This window comes from Telmatherina bonti, assembly GCF_933228915.1.
Source record: "Telmatherina bonti genome assembly, contig: scaffold_148, whole genome shotgun sequence".
In the NCBI taxonomy this organism is placed as follows: domain Eukaryota; kingdom Metazoa; phylum Chordata; class Actinopteri; order Atheriniformes; family Telmatherinidae; genus Telmatherina; species Telmatherina bonti.
Window position 1 is genome coordinate 41,067 of NW_027634802.1, and position 21,434 is coordinate 62,500.

The 21,434-nt window shown below is 43.4% G+C and overlaps 1 protein-coding gene across 1 annotated transcript in view; it reads left to right on the forward strand.

The window, feature by feature from the left end:
* Positions 1-21,434, forward strand: part of LOC306774237 (rap1 GTPase-GDP dissociation stimulator 1-A-like) — a gene marked incomplete at both ends in the record, with an annotated part of 70,130 nt that overhangs the window by 36,339 nt on the left and 12,357 nt on the right. Inside the window, 4 exons of the mRNA XM_079264238.1 lie at positions 11,765-11,869; positions 13,835-13,957; positions 18,495-18,620; positions 19,074-19,202. Of these exons, the coding sequence (XP_079120364.1) occupies positions 11,765-11,869; positions 13,835-13,957; positions 18,495-18,620; positions 19,074-19,202 (483 nt within the window). The remainder of the gene's footprint in view (positions 1-11,764; positions 11,870-13,834; positions 13,958-18,494; positions 18,621-19,073; positions 19,203-21,434) is intronic.

Below are 21,434 nucleotides of genomic sequence, written 5' to 3' on the forward strand. Positions count from 1 at the left end.
CTCGAAAGTTTAGAACAGTTTAAAACGTGTTGAACAGGATTAAACAGATTCTGTCCGGTTCTTGTAGTTTAGACTAAATTTGAGAAGTTTAAACAAGTTTTGGAGGTTTTAAGCTAGTTTAAGTAATTTTGATCAGTATTCATAGTTTCAAGTAGTTCTTGGCAGTTACGAACAAAAAAAAAACGCAGTTTCTGTCTAGTTTCAGCATTTTCATGCTGGTCTCGACAGTTTAGAACAGTTTAAAACGTATTGAACAGGATTAAACAGATTCTGTCTGGTTCTTGCGGTTTAGACAAGTTTTGTGTAGTTTTGCGCAGTTTTGATGGTTTGAAGCTAATTTGAGCAGTTTCTGACAAGTTTAAGCATTTTCATGCTGTTCTCGACAGTTTCGAGCTGTTTAAACATATTGAACAAAATAAAGCAGTTTTTGTGTGGTTCTAGCAGTTTAGACTAAATTTGACTAGTTCTGACAAGTTTTGAAGGGTTGAAACAAGTTTAAGAAATTTTGATCAGTATCCGTAGTTTCAAGTAGTTCTTGGCAGTTACGAACAAGAAAACACAGTTTCTGCCTGTTTCAGCAGTTTCATGTAGTTCGCGACAGTTTAGAGCAGTTTAAAACGTATTGAACAGGATTAAACAGATTCTGTCTGGTTCTTGCGGTTTAGACAAGTTTTGTGTAGTTTTGCGCAGTTTTGATGGTTTGAAGCTAATTTGAGCAGTTTCTGACAAGTTTAAGCATTTTCATGCTGTTCTCGACAGTTTCGAGCTGTTTAAACATATTGAACAAAATAAAGCAGTTTTTGTCCAGTTCTAGCAGTTTAGACTAAATTTGAGTAGTTTTGACAAGTTTTGAAGGGTTGAAGCCAGTTTAAGTAATTTTGATCAGTATCCATAGTTTCAAGTAGTTCTTGGCATTTACGAACAAGAAAACGCAATTTCTGTCTAGTTTAAGCAGTTACGTGTAGTTCTCGACAGTTTAGAACAGTTTAAAATGTAATGAACAGGATGAAAACGATTCTGTCCGGTTCTTGTAGTTTAGACTAAATTTGAGAAGTTTTGACAAATTTTGGAGGTTTTAAGCTAGTTTAAGTAATTTTGATCAGTATCCATAGTTTCAAGTAGTTCTTGGCAGTTACGAACAAGAAAACACAGTTTCTGCCTACTTCAGCAGTTTCATGTAGTTCTCGACAGTTTAGAGCAGTTTAAAACGTATTGAACAGGATTAAACAGATTCTGTCTGGTTCTTGCGGTTTAGACAAGTTTTGTGTAGTTTTGCGCAGTTTTGATGGTTTGAAGCTAATTTGAGCAGTTTCTGACAAGTTTAAGCCTTTTCATGCTGTTCTCGACAGTTTCGAGCTGTTTAAACATATTGAACAAAATAAAGCAGTTTTTGTGTGGTTCTAGCAGTTTAGACTTAATTTGACTAGTTTTGACAAGTTTTGAAGGGTTGAAGCAAGTTTAAGAAATTTTGATCAGTATCCGTAGTTTCAAGTAGTTCTTGGCAGTTACGAACAAGAAAACGCAATTTCTGTCTAGTTTCAGCAGTTTCATGTAGTTCTCGACAGTTTCGAGCTGTTTCAACAAATTGAACAAAATAAAGCAGGTTTTTGTCTGGTTCTAGCAGTTTAGACTAAATTTGAGTCGTTTTGACAAGTTTTGGAGGTTTGAAGCCAGTTTGAGCAGTTTCTGTCAAATTTAAGCATTTTCATGCTGTTCTCGACAGTTTCGAGCTGTTTAAACAAATTGAACAAAATAAAGCAGTTTTTGTCCGGTTCTAGCAGTTTAGACTAAATTTGAGTAGTTTTGACAAGTTTTGAAGGAGTGAAGCCAGTTTAAGTAATTTTGATCAGTATCCAAAGTTTCAAGTAGTTTCTTGGCAGTTACGAACAAGAAAACGCAGTTTCTGTCTAGTTTCAGCATTTTCACCTAACCCTAACCCTAACCCTAACCCTTCACCCAGACTTGGACCATTTTCACAAAACTTTTTTTTTCACTGACAACAAACAAGGCCTCATATTATCTGGCTTGGCCTCGCGAGCACAGATCTCTATCCCTTTTTGCTCTACGACCTTCCGTTTTTTACTGATCTTTTGTCACTGTTTTTGGCCATATCTCGGGAACCGTAAGAGCTATCGACCCCATTCCACTTCCAGCTTGTCCGGCACCATGCCGAATCCCCCCCCAGGACAAGGATTGAAGTCTCTATGTCCTTTAGTTTTTGAGTTATTTCCATTTTTACTGATCCAAAAACTGGCAATTACCCCCTTACCTAACCCTAACCCCTAACCCTTGGGCCAAAGGCACAGATAAGATTATCATGTTTTATCCACCATTTCATTCATTACCCACGCCCTCGAACAAGAGACACACCCCTTCCCTATACAACTCAGTTTACCGTCCAGACCTCTCCCCTTTATCAGCACCTTTTCCTACAGATTCACCCCTCTCTACAAGACCATCAAATCCAATTTTCAGAATTTAAAGCTCATATATCCTCCATTTCATAGTCATCGGTTCATCGCAGCTTACAGAAGAAATCCCAATCTTAGGGATATCGTAGTTCATTCAGCCTTCACAGATCACAGACGCATTCATCACGAATACAATCAGTTCTACACCTCACGTAAATTCATCACCAATCACCACAGTGGCAAAAGTCTCCCCATAACAGCTGCCTACACACTGCTTTCCAGGAACATAGTTTATGCCATTACCTGCACAGCCTGCAATAAACTTTACATTGGCGAAACCCAACATTCGATACTCATCCGTCTTAAACAACACCTCTATAACATTAGGGAAGGTAGACTGTCCACCCCCCTGGTAAATCACTTTCAATCTCACCCCATACAATACCTCACAATCTCTGGACTGGAATCCAATGATAGATGGACTATCAGACAGCGGAGAAGAGCAGAAAGACATTGGATTCATACATTACTAACACTCACTCCATATGGCCTTAACATAGCCCCATAAATTTTTTTTTCTCTCTCTTAATAGCTTATCATCCTCCACTCACCCCCAAACAGACGTGTGTGGCGCTGTGGGGCTGGTGTCTGCTGCCATGCTGGGGAACTGAATTGTTCCCAACCGTGGGGCTGGCGGTTGCTGGCCCTATATTGCCACTAACACTGTTAACCTGCACACACCTAAGTTTGTGTTCATTGTTCTTCTCAGTTCCCCCTTTTTTCAATAAACAATTTTCCCCTTTATGGTCAGTTAACAGCATCCCTTGTCCCAACATCTCCCACACACATTCTCTGGGGTTGGCGTCGCCCGCCACGGTGGGGAATCGAAAGTTATATGTTTCTGTTTTGTTTTGTTTTTTTAAAAAAAAGCTATGAAACCTTTTATCTTCCTACCATAAAACTGTCACATTATAACATAAGTTCCAAATATTATTTCATAAGGTTGACAGCTCTTCATTTAGATAAATGAACCATAATCCTTGATCTTTTACACTCCCGTAGGTGCGTAAAAGATCTGCTTTAATTTAGAATACATACAATAATAGAATAATAGAATACATGCAATACATACAATAAAATTAAAGTTAGATTCTCCACGTCTGCCAGAGCAGGAGCTTTATTTTGAAAGGCACTGCACGGGCAGGCTTCATAGTCCCGCACACTAATGAAATAAAATATTGAATTGTATTTTCATTATCATGGTAAAAACAAAAAGTCAAACCGTTTCCTGTTTTTTGCACAAAAGAAAAAAAACGAGAAACAGCTTGTATTTTTGTTTCTGCTGCTGCCTTTTGCACCCAGGAAACAGACTGATAAAATGAACCTTGGTCCCTCAAAATAATTTTTTTTGTTGTTTTTTTTTTTTTTAACTCAAAATAAAGCACTTTTCATAAATTTTAACTTTATTTAGGGTATTTGATGTCACAAGGGTTTTTTGCTTGTTTGTTGGTCATCATGTCGTGCTAAGTTTGACATGAAGCTAGATGTTTAAGTTTGTGAAAAAAAATGTTTACAATTCGACAGATAATGACCAGAAGTTAACGCAGAATGTAGTAGGTGGAGGTCTGCAGGAACAAATGGAGACAGACTGCTGGATAATGGGATTAAGCTAAACGGGGACTACTGTACAACATGGACAAACACAAAATCAGACTGCATCTGATCTGACAGAAGGAGGGATGTCTTGAATTCACCATACCCACAAATATTCACCCTCACACACAATCACAAACACACACACACGGTGGAAGCAGGTGGAGGCAGTGAAGCAACCGGCAGAGAGATTGCCGACCAGCAGCCATGACAGACATGGGTGAGTAGCAACATTTCTAACATCTTTGTGCTAAATGGATGGATGGATTATATTTCGATAGATGTGTGGACTGATGGATGAGCTATGGAATTCCAAGTAACAAACAGATCACACACATTTCCTACTTTAAGGAGCTAATGTTAACATCACCAGCCTTGTTTTAAAGGATTGCTGTTGGCTGCTGTGTTGACAACTGGGCTCAGGCATGTAGCTGCGCAGCTAATCACAGCATTCAAGCTAGTATGCAGTCTGTCATTTAAGCGATGTTTTGAATATAAATATGATGATAAACGTGCAGCTTTGAATGGCTCGGAAGTGAATCAGCAGCTCTCTGAATGCAGACAGCATGAATTTGATTAGAGTGTGCAGCTCTCCTGTCCTCCCCCACACAGAGAGAACATATGATTGGATGTGTGTGAAAAGACACAACATAGCGGAACCCTGGGGATTCCCTGGAAGATCACAGGGAGAATATGATATTTCCTTACTTTGTTTCACACACATGTACTCAGTCCCAAAAGCACATGCCAGGGCATGTGGTTAGATTCTGACGTAAGAGGCTGTTGGTAGAATAGCCCCCTCTACTCAGGCTATTTTAGTCTGACTCTGAAGGGATTATCTGTGGGAATTACCACCTGCAGGTCTCTTCTTATTCTGTGTGTCTGTACTGAGGCATGCATACAGGTAGCAGTTAAATCTTTTAACCAGGACATTAATTAAATGACCAAAGATCCAACAGCAACCAGAATCTGGTACATGGATCCAGTAATTGTCTGTAAAACATTCTTGAAAAGAACATGGAATTAATGTCTTTTTTTTTTAATTTGATGAAAAAACATGGATATCCAATTGCTGGACTTTGGTATTTTATTTAGCTTCTACAAGACAGCACAAAAAGTCAGTAAATGAATGTTAGTGAAATAATTTGTTGTAATAACAATGCTTCTTTGTGACAAATCGGATGCCATTGTAGAGTTCAGTTTAGTATGATGTGAGTTGCGCTTACAGAAAAGCCAAACAGGACTTCTCTGTCAAACAGCTGACTCTGCTGTTGACTGCCTGTTTTGAGCAGTTGGTATCCCAGATGATGACTACAATCTGTGATATGGGCCCTGAAGTGATCGCTTGGATTGTAAGATCCAAATGGGAAGAAGATATGGAGAATGTCATGCTGATTGCTTGGTGGGAATCTCCAGTCCAGTTATGAATTAGTTTGATTTTTGCTTGAAATACAGAAACTAATTTGTATTAATTGTACAAACTATGTACAGGCATGTGATCTGCCCCAAGGCTCCATGTTGGCTCCCCTGTTTTTCAGAATATATGTCCCCACTCACTCAGATCATGGAAACCAAATATCTGACATTCAGCAGCCTAACAACGGGAAACTGCTGAGTATCTCTCCAGTTCCAGTCTGGATCTAATCAGTATTTTGATGTTCTGGAATTTGCTTAATTTAAAAAAAAGAATAATCTAAAATTTTTGGATTTGGAAAAATATGAGAGTCCGAAGATTAGTGCCCAGTACATGAGTTGGTGACAACAGTGATTTAAGAAATTTTGGGCCCAAGGCACATGACCCCTTAAAATTTTTTAATTTATGAAATGAAATGAAAAATACTTCATTAATCCCCAAACGGAAATTTTATATTGTAGTATATGATAAAGTTGAACTACTTAAAGTTCATTTACACTTCAGGACCATCAGTTCTTGCTGTTAACAATAGCCTGTCCTCAAGTCTGGTTCCCAAAGATTATAAACATGCCATAGTTCAAGCATTGCTCAAAAAAGTTGAATGTCTCTAAAGGTCTGAAGATTTCCAAGGTTGTAGTGATGAATGTTGCTCTGCCTGATCATTCCTGTTTTCTTTGAGACTGCTGCAATTGTTGATAAGAATGCTCAAAACAAACATTGTCAAAAAACTGTACTTTGGTGAAAATACCAGTGAAATGTTCACACAAGCTTTACCTGGAGACCAGCATGAGGAGGTAGGACCAGACTCAAGACCAGCATGAGCAGTGGGTACCAGACTGGGGACCAGTATGAGGAGGTGGGACCAGACTGGAGACCAGCATGACGAGGTGGGACCGGACTGGAGACCAGTATGAGAAGATGGTACTGGACTGGAGACCAGCATGAGCAGTGGGTACCAGACTGGGGACCAGTATGAGGAGGTGGGACCAGACTGGAGACCAGCATGACGAGGTGGGACCGGACTGGAGACCAGTATGAGAAGATGGTACTGGACTGGAGACCAGCATGAGGAGGTGGGACCAGACTAGAGACCAGCTTGAGGAGGTGGTACCAGACTAGAGACCAGCTTGAGAAAGTGGGACGGGACCGGAGACCAGCATGAGGAGGTCGTACCGGACTGGAGACAAGTATGAGGAGGTCGTACTGGACTGTAGACCAGTATGAGGAGGTGGTACCGGACTGGAGACCAGTATGAGGAGGTGGTACCGGACTGTAAACCAGTTAGACAAAGAGGTACCGGACTGGAGACCAGCATGAGGATGTGGTATCGGACTGGAGACCAGTATGAGGATGTGGTACCAGAATGAAGACCACAAAGACAAGGAGGTACTGGACTGGAGACCAGTATGAGGAGGTGGTAACAGACTAGAGACCAGTATGAGGAGGTCGTACTGGTTTGGAGACCAGTATGAGGAGGTGGTACGGGACTGTAGACCAGTATGAGGAGGTGGTACCGGACTAGAGACCAGTATGAGAAGGTGGTACCAGACTAGAGACCAGCTTGAGGAGGTGGTTCCAGACTAGAGACCACCTTGAGGAGGTTGTACCAGACTGGAGACCAGCATGACGAGGAGGTACTTGACCAGAGACCAGCATGAGGAGGTGGTACCAGACTGGAGACCAGCATGACGAGGAGGTACTGGACTGGAGACCAGCATGAGGAAGTGGGACCAGACTGAAGACCACCATGAGGAGGTGGTACCAGACTGGTGACCACCTTGAGGAGGTGGGACCGGACTAGAGACCAGCTTGAGGAGGTAGGACCAGACTGATGACCACAAAGACAAGGAGGAACTGGACTGGAGACCAGTATGAGGAGGTGGTACTAGACTGAAGACCACCATGAGAAGGTGGTACCAGACTGGTGACCACCTTGAGGAGGTGGGACCGGACTATAGACCAGCTTGAGGAGGTAGGACCAGACTGATGACCACAAAGACAAGGAGGAACTGGACTGGAGACCAGTATGAGGAGGTGGGACTGGACTGGAGACCAGTATGAGGAGGTGGTACCGAACTGGAGACCAGTATGAGGAGGTGGTACCAGACTGGAGACCAGCATGACGAGGTGGGACCGGACTGGAGACCAGCATGACGAGGTGGGACCGGACTGGAGACCAGCATGAGGAGGTGGTACCAGACTGGAGACCAGCATGACGAGGTGGGACCGGACTGGAGACCAGCATGACGAGGTGGGACCAGACTGGAGAACAGTATGAGAAGATGATACTGGACTGGAGACTAGCATGAGAAGGTGGGACCATACTGAAGACCACCATGAAGTGGTGGTACCAGACTGGAGACCAGTATGAGGAGGTGGTACCAGACTAGAGACCAGCTTGAAGAGGTGGGACCGGACCGGAGACCAGTGTGAGGAGGTCGTACTGGACTGGAGACCAGTATGAGGAGGTGGTACCGGACTGGAGACCAGCATGAGGAGGTGGTACTGGACTGGAGACCAGTATGAGGAGGTGGTACCAGACTGGAGACCAGCATGACGAGGAGGTACTGGACTGGAGACCAGCATGAGGAAGTGGGACCAGACTGAAGACCACCATGAGAAGGTGGTACCAGACTGGTGACCACCTTGAGGAGGTGGGACCGGACAGGAGACCAGTATGACGAGGATGTACTGGACTAGAGACCAGCAAGACAAGGAGGTACTGGACTGGAGACCAGCATGAGGAGGTGGGACCAGACTGAAGACCATCATGGGGATTGGATACCAGACTAGAGACCAGCTTAAGGGGGTGGGACCAGACTGAAAACCAGCAAGACAGGGAGGTACTGGACTGGAGACCAGCATGAGGAGGTGGGACCAGGTTGGAGACCAATATGAGGAGGTGGTACCAGACTGGAGACCAGCTTCAGGAGGTGGGACCGGACTGAAAACCAGCAAGACAGGGAGGTACTGGACTGGAGACCAGGATGAGGAGGTGGGACCAGAATGAAGACCAGCAAGACAGGGAGGTACTGGACTGGAGACCAGCATAAGGAGGTGGGACCAGACTAGAGACCAGCTTGAGGAGGTGGTACCAGACCGTAAACCAGCTTGAGGAGGTGGGACCGGACTGAAAACCAGTATGAGGAGGTGGTACCCGACTGGAGACCAGCAAGACAAGGAAGTTCTTGACTGGAGACCAGTATGAGGAGGTGGTACCGGACTGAAGACCAGCAAGACAGGGAGGTACTGGACTGGAGACCAGCATAAGGAGGTGGGACCAGACTAGAGACCAGCTTGAGGAGGTGGTACCAGACCGTAAACCAGCTTGAGGAGGTGGGACCGGACTGGAGACCAGTATGAGGAGGTGGTACCCGACTGGAGACCAGCAAGACAAGGAGGTTCTTGACTGGAGACCAGTATGAGGAGGTGGTACCCGACTGGAGACCAGCAAGACAAGGAGGTTCTTGACTGGAGACCAGTATGAGGAGGTGGTACCGGACTGAAGACCAGCATGAGGAGGTGGGACAAGACGAGAGACCAGCTTGAGGAGGTGGGAAAAGACGAGAGACCAGCTTGAGGAGGTGGGACCAGACTGAAGACCACAAAGACAAGGAGGTACTGGACTGGAGACCAGCATAAGGAGGTGGTACCAGACTAGAGACCAGTATGAGGAGGTGGTACCAGACTATAGACCAGCTATAGGAGGTGGGACCGGACTGGAGACCAGTATGAGGAGGTGGTACTGGACTGGAGACCAGCAAGACAAAGAGATACTGGACTGGAGACCAGCATGAGAAGGTGGTACCGGACTGGAGACCAGCATGAGGAGGTGGTAAAAGACTATAGACCAGCTTGAGGAGGTGGGACCGGACTGGAGACCAGTATTAGGAGGTGGTACTGGAATGGAGACCAGCATGAGGATGTGGGACTAGACTAGAGACCAGCTTGAGGAGGTGGTACCAGACTAGAGACCAGTATGAGGAGGTGGTACCAGACTATAGACCAGCTATAGGAGGTGGGACCGGACTGGAGACCAGTATGAGGAGGTGGTACCGGACTGGAGACCAGCAAGACAAAGAGGTACTGGACTGGAGACCAATGTGAGGAGGTGGTACCGGAGTGGAGACCACCATGAGGAGGTGGTACCGGACTGGAGACCAGCATGAGAAGGTGATACTGGACTAGAGACCAGCATGAGGAGGTGGGACCAGACTAGAGACCAGCTTGAGGAGGTGGTACCAGACTAGAGACCAGCTTGAGGAGGTGGGACCAGATTGGAGACCAGTATGAGGAGATCGTAGTGGACTGGAAACCAGTATGAAGACGTGGTACCAGAGTAGAGACCAGCTTGAGGAGGTGAGACCAGTATTAGGAGGTTTTACTGGACTGGAGACCAGTATGAGGAGGTCGTACCGGACTGTAGACCAGCATGACGAGGAGGTACTGGACTGGAGACTAGCATGAGGAGGTGGGAACAGACTGAAGACCACCATGAAGAGGTGGTACCAGACTGGAGACCAACTTGAGGAGGTGGGACCGGACTGGAGACCAGCATGACGAGGGGATACTGGACTAAAGACCAGCAAGAAAAGGAGCTACTGGACTGGAGTCCAGCATGTGGAGGTGGGACTAGACTAGAGACCAGCTTGAGGAGGACGTACTGGACTGGAGACCAGTATGAGGAGGTGGTACCGGACTGGAGACCAGCATGAGGAGGTGGTACCGGACTGGAGACCAGCATGAGGAGGTGGTACCGGACTGGAGACCAGCATGAGGAGGTGGTACCAGACTGAGACCAGCTTGAGGAGGTGGTAAAAGACTATAGACCAGCTTGAGGAGGTGGGACCGGACTGGAGACCAGTATGACCTGGGTGAATTTTTGTGGTTTCTTTCTTAGAATGGGTCTGAATCTCACTTAGATTCCATTAAAATGGGGAAGGGATGTGGAAGAAATTGTAGACACACATTTTAAAAAGGACTCAACACCAGTGAGACAAAGAGAAACAATGTTAGCGCTTATAAAGTTTTTGATATATCATTATTCTCACTTATTCAAATGGTATTGTTTGTAAAATATACTGATGTTGTTTTCTCCTGAAATAAAAAAAAAACAGTCAAAAGGTTGCCATGTTCTTCATACATTTTTACTGCGAATTATATAATTGTTTCAAATTAAATCAGCGAGTCTAAGAGTGTAAATAAAATGAAAGTAGGACTATAACAGGGTGGAAATCACAGTACGGGTAGAAATGAGCTGCTTGGTAGAGGTCTGTGCCGAGTTGCAAATGTTTTTCTTATTGTTTATGCATTAATGTGTAAAAATATAGGTGCTAATGTTACAGATTTATCTCTACATTAGGGCTGAAATTTGTCAGGCTTGGAAAAATGATAAAATTTATTTAATGAATGTAGGCTATATTTTTTTACAACTGTCTGGCGATCCTCTGAAATTATCTCATGACCCCAGTTTTAGAACCTTGAGATGATCCAGTTGTTTGATCAGGGAGTCTCAGCCGATTCTGGAGTTGCTGTACACAAGACAGATGTCACAAATAGCAGCTCTACTTTAATCAATTATTACATTTTCTGACTGAGTTCCAGCTCATGCAATTAGACTAGAGATGAGAGTCTCAAGTTGAAAGACTACTTGCTGTATAGACATTGTTCCTGAGGCTGTATTCTTCATAAACAAGACTGAAAGTGCTTTCTAATTTTTTACGTTAATCAACTATTTCTTTTTTACATGTTATTTTTCATCTTCATCTTCATGCCGCTTATCCGGGGTCGGGTCGCGGGGGCAGCAGCCTAAGCAGGGAAGCCCAGACTTCCCTCTCCCCAGCCACATTTGCCAACTCTGCGGGGGGGATCCCGAGGCGTTCCCAGGCCAGCCGAGAGATATAATCCCTCCAGCGTGTCCTGGGTCTTCCCCGGGGTCTCCTCCCAGAGGGACGTACCTGGAACACCTCACCACGGAGGTCCAGGAGGCATCCTGACCAGATGCCCGAGCCACCTCAACTGGTTCCTCTCAATGCGGAGGAGCAGCGGCTCTACTCTGATCTCCTCCCGGATGACCGAGCTCCTCACCCTATCTCTAAGGGAGAGCCCGGCCACCCTGCGGAGGAAACTCATTTCAGCCGCCTGTATACGAGATCTCCTTCTTTCGGTCACGACCCACAGCTCATGACCATATTCATTTACATTTTTGGAGATGTTTAATGATTTGTTCATGGAGAATATGGAGCTGATGTGTGTTTAACAGTGCATGTTTGTGCTAACATTGCAGATTCACTCAGTGAGGCTTTAAAGGCCATCAGTGTGAGCACAGAGCTAATAGAGGAAGAGCTGAAACCTCATCTGGACACAGTGCTGGCTGCACTAATGGAAAAGAGTAAGTCACAGATTCTGAATCTTATCCTTACCCAAAGATTTAGATGATTACGTCATCACACAAGCTCTGTGTCAGTGAATAAGTTCTAAGATTAATTTCAACACAATCCTCAATCGTAAGAACAAACAAGAAGTAACAAGTTCAGAAACTGATGAGGGCAGAAAAACAAAGGTTTTGTAAAGTGTGACAAGTCCATCAAGGTCCCTCAGACATTCCTCAGATCTATTACTCAATATTGAAATAAAACACAACACAGTTCCTGCAGATTTGTCAGGACCACATTGGTCATTTCATAACAACAAGAACATCACCATGAGAATCTCCCGTTCCACCACATCACCATGAGAATCTCCCGTTCCACCTCATCACCATGAGAATCTCCCGTTCCACCTCATCACCATGAGAATCTCCCGTTCCACCACATCATGTTGAGAATCTCCCGTTCCACCACATCATGTTGAGAATCTCCCGTTCCACCACATCATGTTGAGAATCTCCCGTTCCACCACATCATGTTGAGAATCTTCCGTTCCACCACATCACCATGAGAATCTCCCGTTCCACCACATCACCATGAGAATCTCCCGTTCCACCTCATCACCATGAGAATCTCCCGTTCCACCTCATCACCATGAGAATCTCCCGTTCCACCACATCATGTTGAGAATCTCCCGTTCCACCACATCATGTTGAGAATCTCCCGTTCCACCACATCATGTTGAGAATCTTCCGTTCCACCACATCACCATGAGAATCTCCCGTTCCACCTCATCACCATGAGAATCTCCCGTTCCACCACATCACCTTGAGAATCTCCCGTTCCACCTCATCACCATGAGAATCTCCCGTTCCACCTCATCACCATGAGAACCTCCCGTTCCACCTCATCACCATGAGAATCTCCCGTTCCACCACATCATGTTGAGAATCTCCCGTTCCACCACATCACCATGAGAATCTCCCGTTCCACCACATCACCTTGAGAACCTCCCGTTCCACCTCATCACCATGAGAATCTCCCATTCCACCTCATCACCATGAGAACCTCCCGTTCCACCTCATCACCATGAGAATCTCCCGTTCCACCTCATCACCATGAGAATCACCCGTTCCACCTCATCACCATGAGAATCTCCCGTTCCACCTCATCACCATGAGAATCTCCCGTTCCACTTCATCATGATGAGAATCTCCCGTTCCACTTCATCATGATGAGAATCTCCCGTTCCACCTCATCACCATGAGAATCTCCCGTTCCACCTCATCACCATGACAATCTCCCGTTCCACCTCATCATGATGAGAATCTCCCGTTCCACCACATCATGTTGAGAATCTCCCATTCCACCTCATCACCATGACAATCTCCCGTTCCACCTCATCACCATGAGAATCTGGAGATGCTTGTATGTGGAAAATCCCAGCAAATACTCAAACCAACAACATGCCATTCTCAAGGTCACTTAATTCTCATTTCTTTCCCATTCTGATTCTCAGTTTGAACTTCAGCAAGTTTTTTTTCGCTATTTCTACATGCTGCCATGTGACTGGCTAGTTATATATTTTTGTAAACAGCAAGTAGAACATGTGGAGCTGATGTATTTCACATCAAATCATATTCATATTATTTCTATATAGCATATCTTTTCTTACGTTAACATGTGATTGTGTATATCACTGGTTATTTATCATTTAAATATATGGTAATAATGATAAATAAATTATTCTTTCCCTTCCTACTTACATATAACAAATGGGTTATGTAAATGTATCATTGTATAAGATAAATAATAGCTTTTATAATCACATAGTTCACTGAGCTGCATATGTGTAAGCCAGAATCAATCAATTTAATCTTATACGTGATCACAAATTCATGGATTCATCATCCATGAATTTGTGATGATGCTCTTTGTTACCTTGACAGTGTGAACAGATGCGCGTGTGTGTATGTGTGATTTTGCAGAAAAAGGTGCTGCTGGAGAGGTTGCCAGAAGTGGGATTCTTCCTATCTTGGTCCAGGCCTTGCATCATGACAGTGGTCTGAGCTGCCAGGTGGCTCTGGTGGTGGCAGAGATGGCACGAGATGGTCAGTTTTCATTTTTTCACTAACCCAAAACAATCTTTCCATACACCAGTAAATATCATGTCTAGTTTGAGAAAAAAAAAGTTTCACTTTGATTTCCTTTAAAAAAAAATTGTGGTGTTACTGTCATTTTACATCAAGCAGCTGTTTTCAAAGGAATTACAGAGTCGAATGTAAACTGAAGCTCATTCAGTTGAATGTCCATTAGGTATATGTAAAGTAATTTTAGAGCAGGGGCTGCACAGTGCTATAGTGGTTAGCACTGTGGCCTCACAGCAAGAAGGTTACTGGTTCAATCCTTGGCTTGAACAGTGGCCTTTCTGTGTGGAGTTTGCATGTTCTCCCCATATATAAGTGGGTTCTCTTCGGGTTCTCTGGCTACCTCCCACCGTCCAAAGAGTGAGCATGAGTGGTTGTTTGTCTCTGTGTGTCCCTGTGATGGACTGGCGAACTGTCCAGGGTGTACCTTGCCTCTCACCCAGAGACTGCTGGGATCGGCTCCAGCTTCCCTGCTACCCCTCCTTGGACTAAGCAGATAGCAAATAATTATAACACAATCAAAACACATTTTAAATCTTCAATTAGAACCCGGAAGAAAAACCTCCATGAATTTGAATGAAGAGCATATTAGGTAAAAGAACTACAATCTTTGTTGTGTTTCTTGTGTTTTTGCAACACTTTGCCATACTACTACTTCCTACTAATGAAAAATGCTCCCTCACATCACCACTAGATAGCACTCATTTTCTAAAATGAAAAGAAACTGCATGCTCTTCAGTCTATGGTGCTTTTCAGTTGACCAACAGATCTGTCTCTGTAGTAGCTAATGAACATTTATTAATTGGTGAGATTGTTTTGTGAGTTCTGGAGGAATAGTAAAATATCATTAGCATAGTAAAATATCATTGGCATAAAGGCTAACTCTATGAATTATATTTTTGAATGCCTTCTGTAATTTGATTATGTATAACTATTGGTTCAATAAATACACCAAAAAGCGAAGGAGAGAGTAGACAACCTTGTCTAGTACCCCTTTGTAGGAGAGTTTTGATCGTTTGTCCTGACTCTTGCATTGGGGGAGCTGTATAAGAGTTTGATCCAGTGAAGGAAGGAAGGTCCAAAACAAAATCTGTTTAAGGTAGCTAATAAAAATTTCAAGTTAACTCTGTCAAAAGCCTTCTCTGCATCCAGAGAAACTATTGTTGTTTCCAGGTTATCGATGAATCAACATATGAATAAATGAAAAATACCTTATTATTCCCCAAAGGGAACTATTGTAGTAGATAATAATAATAACTAGAGGAGGTCTTGTTCTGGAGGCTGATGGCTGCTGGCAGGAATGATCTTCTGTATCTTTCAGTCTTACATCGGACCTGAAGAAGCCTCTCACTGAACACACTTTGTTGTTTCATCACTGTGTTGTGGAGAGGGTGTGAAGAATCCTCCATCATCTTCATCAGCTTGTGCAGCATTCTTCTTTGGACAATCAGCTCCAGCGGCTCCAGAGTTACTCCAAGCACAGAAGCAGCTTTCTGGATCAGTTTGTTGATTCTCTTCAAGTCTCTGGTTCTGATGCTACTACCCCAGCAGATGCTGCAAAGCTGACTGCACTCTCCACAACAGACTTCTAGAAGATATGCAACATCTTGGTGCAGACGTTAAACCATCTCAGCTTCCTTAAGAAGTACAGTCTGCTCTGACCTTTCTTGTAGACGTAGTCAGTGTTGCATTTCCAGTCCAGTTTGTTGTCCAGCTGAACTCCAAGATACTTATATTCCTCCACCACCTCCACCTCCTCTCCCAGGATGGAAACAGTGCTTTGTTTAGTCTTCTTCCTCCTGAAGTCAACAATCATCTCTTTCATTATTGTCCTGTTAAAACCAGGTAAATATTCCACACTTCCATCTAGCTACAGACCCATTTCACTGATAAATGCAGACCTTAAAATAATCTGCAAAGCATTAGCTGGAAGGTTAGAGGATGTATCTCCTCTCGTTATACATCCGGATCAAACAGGCTCAATAAAGGGCAGATATTCCTCTGTCAACATGCGTAGGCTTAGCAACATAATGGATTATTTTGGATTATTACGCATTCCAGTCTAGATTGCACTGTTTGATGGCAGCAGATTGTAAAAGTTCTTGATGTTTTTAAAGTACAAAGTCTTCTCACATAGATATTACCTCAAATTAGGTCTTTTTTTTTCTGAGGATTTCATGCCGGTTCGGAGGGTGTGCTGGAAGGAAGATTTTTCTGCATATTTTTGGCTCTTTCAAGACTTTTTATGATGAGTCTCCATGGCAACGAAAGACTTGTTTACAATCAGGACCAACTATTTAACCTTTCCCAAATCAGGATTATCAGCGAAACAACACATCAAATCCCGATGGAGTTGAAAAGAAAGAGAAGAGGATGCGGAGCGGGAGTGAGACAACGGAGAAAATGATGGAGATTTAAACCATTTCTCCCAACCACAGTCATGGGTAATGTGAGATCGCTAGCTAACAAAACGGATGAGCTCGAGATGCTAACAAGGTCTCAGAAAGAATACAGAGAGTGCAGTATTATGTGCTTCACCGAGACATGGCTGCATGAACACATCCCTGACTGTAATGTGTCTGTACCAGGCTTTAAAACGGTCCGTGCAGACCGCAGTAGACAACACAGCGGAAAGCTAAAGGGTGGTGGAATTGCAGTGCTGGTTAACCAGCGTTGGTGTCATCCTGGACATGTTACTGTCAAGGAGAAGATATGCACAAGGGACATGGAACTGTTAGCTGTGAGCTTCCGTCCATATTATTTACCCAGAGAGTTTACCTGTGTTATTCTGGTAGCGGTTTATATAATACCTGGTACCACACCAGACACAGCCTGTGACGTCATCAGCTCCGTCGTTGCTCGGCTACAAACACAGCATCCAAACTCATTCATGGTGATCTCCGGAGACTTCAACGTCTCCCTCTCTGCAACTCTACAACATGTCATTTTTCTTTTAATTTCATATGTTTAAGGGCTTCATGCAGCTCCTCTACTGTGAGGGTGGGGTCTAAGGCTGTCATTTGTTCCTGCTGTAATCCTGGGAGTTTTATATTTATTATATTTATATTCGTACCCCACTACCCAAGTTCCTGTCTCTGCTCACACCAGACCTCCCAGATGGACAGTGTTGCCAGCAAAGACAGAGCAAGGAGGATAAAATATACTGCATCTTTTAAAAGGAAACATTGTTTAAGTAATGTGAGCCCTCTGACTTTAGGACAAGTGTGGGTCACAGACGCAAAGTCTCCAGCAACGGTAGTGTACACCCGTTCCACACCTTGTTCCTATTTGGTGGACAGTCAGAGAAACAGACGACATCTTGTTCCCCTGGTTGAATCTACATCCCACACAGAGACAGTAAAGTCCCTTCACAGCCAGTTGGAGCTACAGCAACGAGTCAAGGTGCTCCAAGACATCCAGAAAAACACCCAGGCAGGCATTACATCTGGTCTTATTAGAATCAGGTTTGGCAGAGTTGTATGTAAGCCTGTTAGACTGAACTTATGAGATAACAACCCGGAAAAAAAGGAGCAGTGTGATTTTTTTTGGTGGTTTTTTTTTTTTTTTTTGGGGGGGGGGGGGGGGGGGGGGGGGGGTTGTGATTTTCATGGTGTGATTTTGAGTGCTAAACATAATAGTACAATAGAATGTTAATGTTTGGAAAACACATTTCTTAAAGGGGGAATGTGGTAGTAGCTTGTTTAGTTTAAGCTGTTTTATTATGAAAAGGATTAGAGAGGGAGGACTTGTAGTGGAGAAGCTGTGTGTTCTGGGTCTCAAGGCAGAATGGTTGAATAAAAAAGTAAAGACATTTGTTCATGGTTGCAGCGAATCCTTAATGCACAACATGCCTAGAATGTCTAGAAGAAAAGCTGATGGGATGGTAGGTCTGAGTAAGGGCAAACTTTAAGAAATTGACAGAAAATCTAGAAAGCTAATGGACTTGGACAGAAGATGTGGGTCCAGTCGCCATACCGACATATAGAATCAGCCATTAACGTGAATTTTTCCAAATTTGTTTTGAAAATGCAAGAATTTTCCCTAGTAAAGAAATTGCACTTAATATAACTTCAAGAATGTGGGTGGAAAATCCCTTTTAGTGACTGCTTACGAGTGTCTATGTGGGAGAGAGAGGACACCATGGTCATGTTAATATTCAAACTTTGTTGCGAATCACAAACATGCCTAAAAGGTTTGGTGGTCCTAATTTCTAAATGGAAAAAGATCCATCACGGCTGTCCTTGTAGGGCCTGTATAATCTAATCCTATCTAGTCTTTCAACCCGAGTGACACACCAGACCTTGATCAAAGGTTCCAGAAAATTTTTTAGCTTGCCTGAAAATATTGCTTTGTGATTATATGATTATAATAGCATAATGACCATCCCACATGAAAAAGCAGTAAATTCCCTCTGACTGAATGTTTTTTTTTCCAATTGCCAGTCATCAAGTGCAGTAAATCCTCTGTAAACTGACAGTATTGTTGTCCGTGTGTGTTACAGTTACAGTGAGAGAATCGTGCATTGAAGCGGGCCTCGTTAAAGTTCTGGTTCCCTATCTGAACAGCAGGAACCAGGATATGCTGCTAAACACCGGCAGGGCCATTGGACGGATCTGCTTTGACAACAGTAAGTTGGTCTGATGAACTGAATGTTGGTCATATTCTACAGTTCTAGTTCAGTTTCTCAGTTAGTACATACTTTGTTTTGTTCCAAGAAACTGGGCAGAAAGTGGATGTTCAGGTTTCTGTGGCTTTATTGTCCAACAACGTGGTTGTTCTGACTTCAGTAAAACAACTCCTCCCTTCAGATCATTAACCCATTTTCTGGGTTCAGTTTTATACCACACTGATTAAACTCTACGGAGTCTGAGACTATGCTTCTGTAACATCAGACAGCACACCTACTTCCATTTTGTCTTCTTAACTTTGATCAGCTCTAGGATGTCATCATTATCCTGACTGTGTTCTTCAGTTTAATCAGGCTCACAACCAAACCTGGCAACATATGTATCCACATTGAGCTGAGATTTATGATGTTGAATAATAACGTGAATGGCTCTACATCTCCACCTTCATTCAGCATACCAGCAAGACCAGCTAGTCCAGAGTGGTGTTGTCCCCAAACTGGTGTCCATCATGAGGGAGTATCCGGACAACGATCCACTCATCAACGTCTGCCTGCTGGGGCTCTGTAACCTGGCTGACATGGGTGATTATCTTACAGTGGAGTTTTTCTTGTATCTGTTGGCATTTGAACTTCTTTCTGAACTGTACATAAACTCTTTAGGTCCATATGGGATTTACAGGTGTAAATGATACAAAAAGTTCTGTGAAAACTACCTAGTTAAACCCTTCAGGTTCCTAAAATAAAAACTCACATTCAGACCCTGTGGAACCCAAATGGTGCCCTTCAGAAAAAGTACGATAAGAAACAATCGAGCTGCATATTTGTTTTTTCACTTTAACGGTTTAAATATTTTTAAGTTCCGTTCTAAACATAAATAAAGTTTTTATTCATTTTTAAAATGATTTGTTTTACATTTTAATGCCAATTTTGTGACAGTAGAACGCCCTGCTTCAACGAGAAAGAAAACTAAAACATAAATGTGAAGTGGAGAGAGAATTGTTGTGGGAAGCTGTTAGAGCTTTGTGTATGAAAAAAATTATAACATCAATTGACATAAATGCATTATATTTTGTAAGGTCTACATAGAGTCCCTGTCTGAGACCTTCAGGTCTACATAGAGTCCCTGTCTGAGACCTCCAGGTCTACATAGAGTCCCTGTCTGAGACCTCCAGGTCTACATAGAGTCCCTGTCTGAGACCTCCAGTCCTACATAGAGTCCCTGTCTGAGACCTCCAGTCCTACATAGAGTCCCTGTCTGAGACCTCCAGTTCTACATAGAGTCCCTGTCTGAGACCTTCAAGTCTAAATAGAGTTTGAAAGATTTTAAATGATCTTTGAATAAATTATGACTCAAAAAAGATTACAATGTTGGTCCGGCTGGATCTAAACGCTGCCTTTGATACAGTTGATTACACTAATCTTTTATATCCCGCTTAAAGCACATCGGCCTTTCTGGTACTGTTCACAGATGGTTCACCTCTTACCTCACAGATAGAACATTTATGGTGGATCTGGATACTTGCTGCTCCAGGGTCCATAAAAATCACATGTGGTGTGCCCCAGGGATCCATTTTGGGCCAAGTGCTTTTTAACCTGTACATGCTCCCTCTTGGCGGGGTCATCAGGAGACATGAAGTCAACTTCCACAGTTATGCTGATGATACCCAGCTGTACATCTCCGTGTCTCCTGATGACACCAGGCCAAAGGACGCACTTTTTAACTGTATTTCAGACGTCAGATCCTGGATGACAGAGAACTTTCTTCAGCTTAACCGGGTCAGAACTGAGGTTTTAGTTATTGGTCCTGAAGCCCAGAGAGAGAAACTTTTACCTAAGCTACTATCCTTGTCTCTCAATCCTTCCCTACAAGTTAAAATCTCTGGGTGTGATTTTTGACCCTGAGCTGATTTTTATTCCACATATTAAGAACATCACATAAATAGGGTTTTATCATTTAAAAAATATCGCCAGAGTCCACCCCATTCTCTCTCAGGCTAACACAGAGATGCTAATGCATGCTTTTATTACAAGCCGTATTGACTATTGTAATGCCCTGCTTTCTAGTCTTTCCAAAAAGAGTATCTCAGGTTTACAACTCTTACAAAACTCAGCAGCTCGTGTCTGACAAAGACCAGGAGGCGGGCCCATATTACACCAATCATATTGGCTCCCTGTGGTTTTTAAAAGTCTTGATGGCCTTGGGCCCTCTTATCTGCTTTTACCCATGAGCCCTCGCGATCCCTGTGCTCCTCTGGCCGCAGGCTTTTATTGATTCCCAAAGTCAGGACACATATCCACGGAGCGGCGTCATTCCAGTGGTATGGCCCCCACCTGTGGAACGGTCTCAGGGGAGAATCTCAGGGGTGCAGAGGATGTTCATGTATTTAAGAGCAGGCTCAAGACCCACCTTTTTAGTTTCATGTTTACTTGATTTCCTATTAAGCTTTAATTGGTTAATTTATTCCAGTTTAATTTTCTTTTAATTTATTTTATATATATATATATATATATATATATATATATATATATATATATGTACACATGCATACAAGGGGCCCTAGGGCTACCCAACACCTCTAAAGCAACGTCCCCCCCCTACCCCCCAACACTCAGGAGGACCAGGTCCCCCAAGCAGCTGCCCAGATATTAGTGAAACTCTGTCCATCTTTCCATGTGAGGGACTCTGCCTCTCTGAAATACCCAGTAATGTTACTGACCTGTTAGCTGTTACTACTGGTTACTTTTGCAGCCTTTTGTCCTGTTCCAGCTTTTTACTGGTTTGTTTCTGCATCAGAGTCCCAATCATCTCATAGT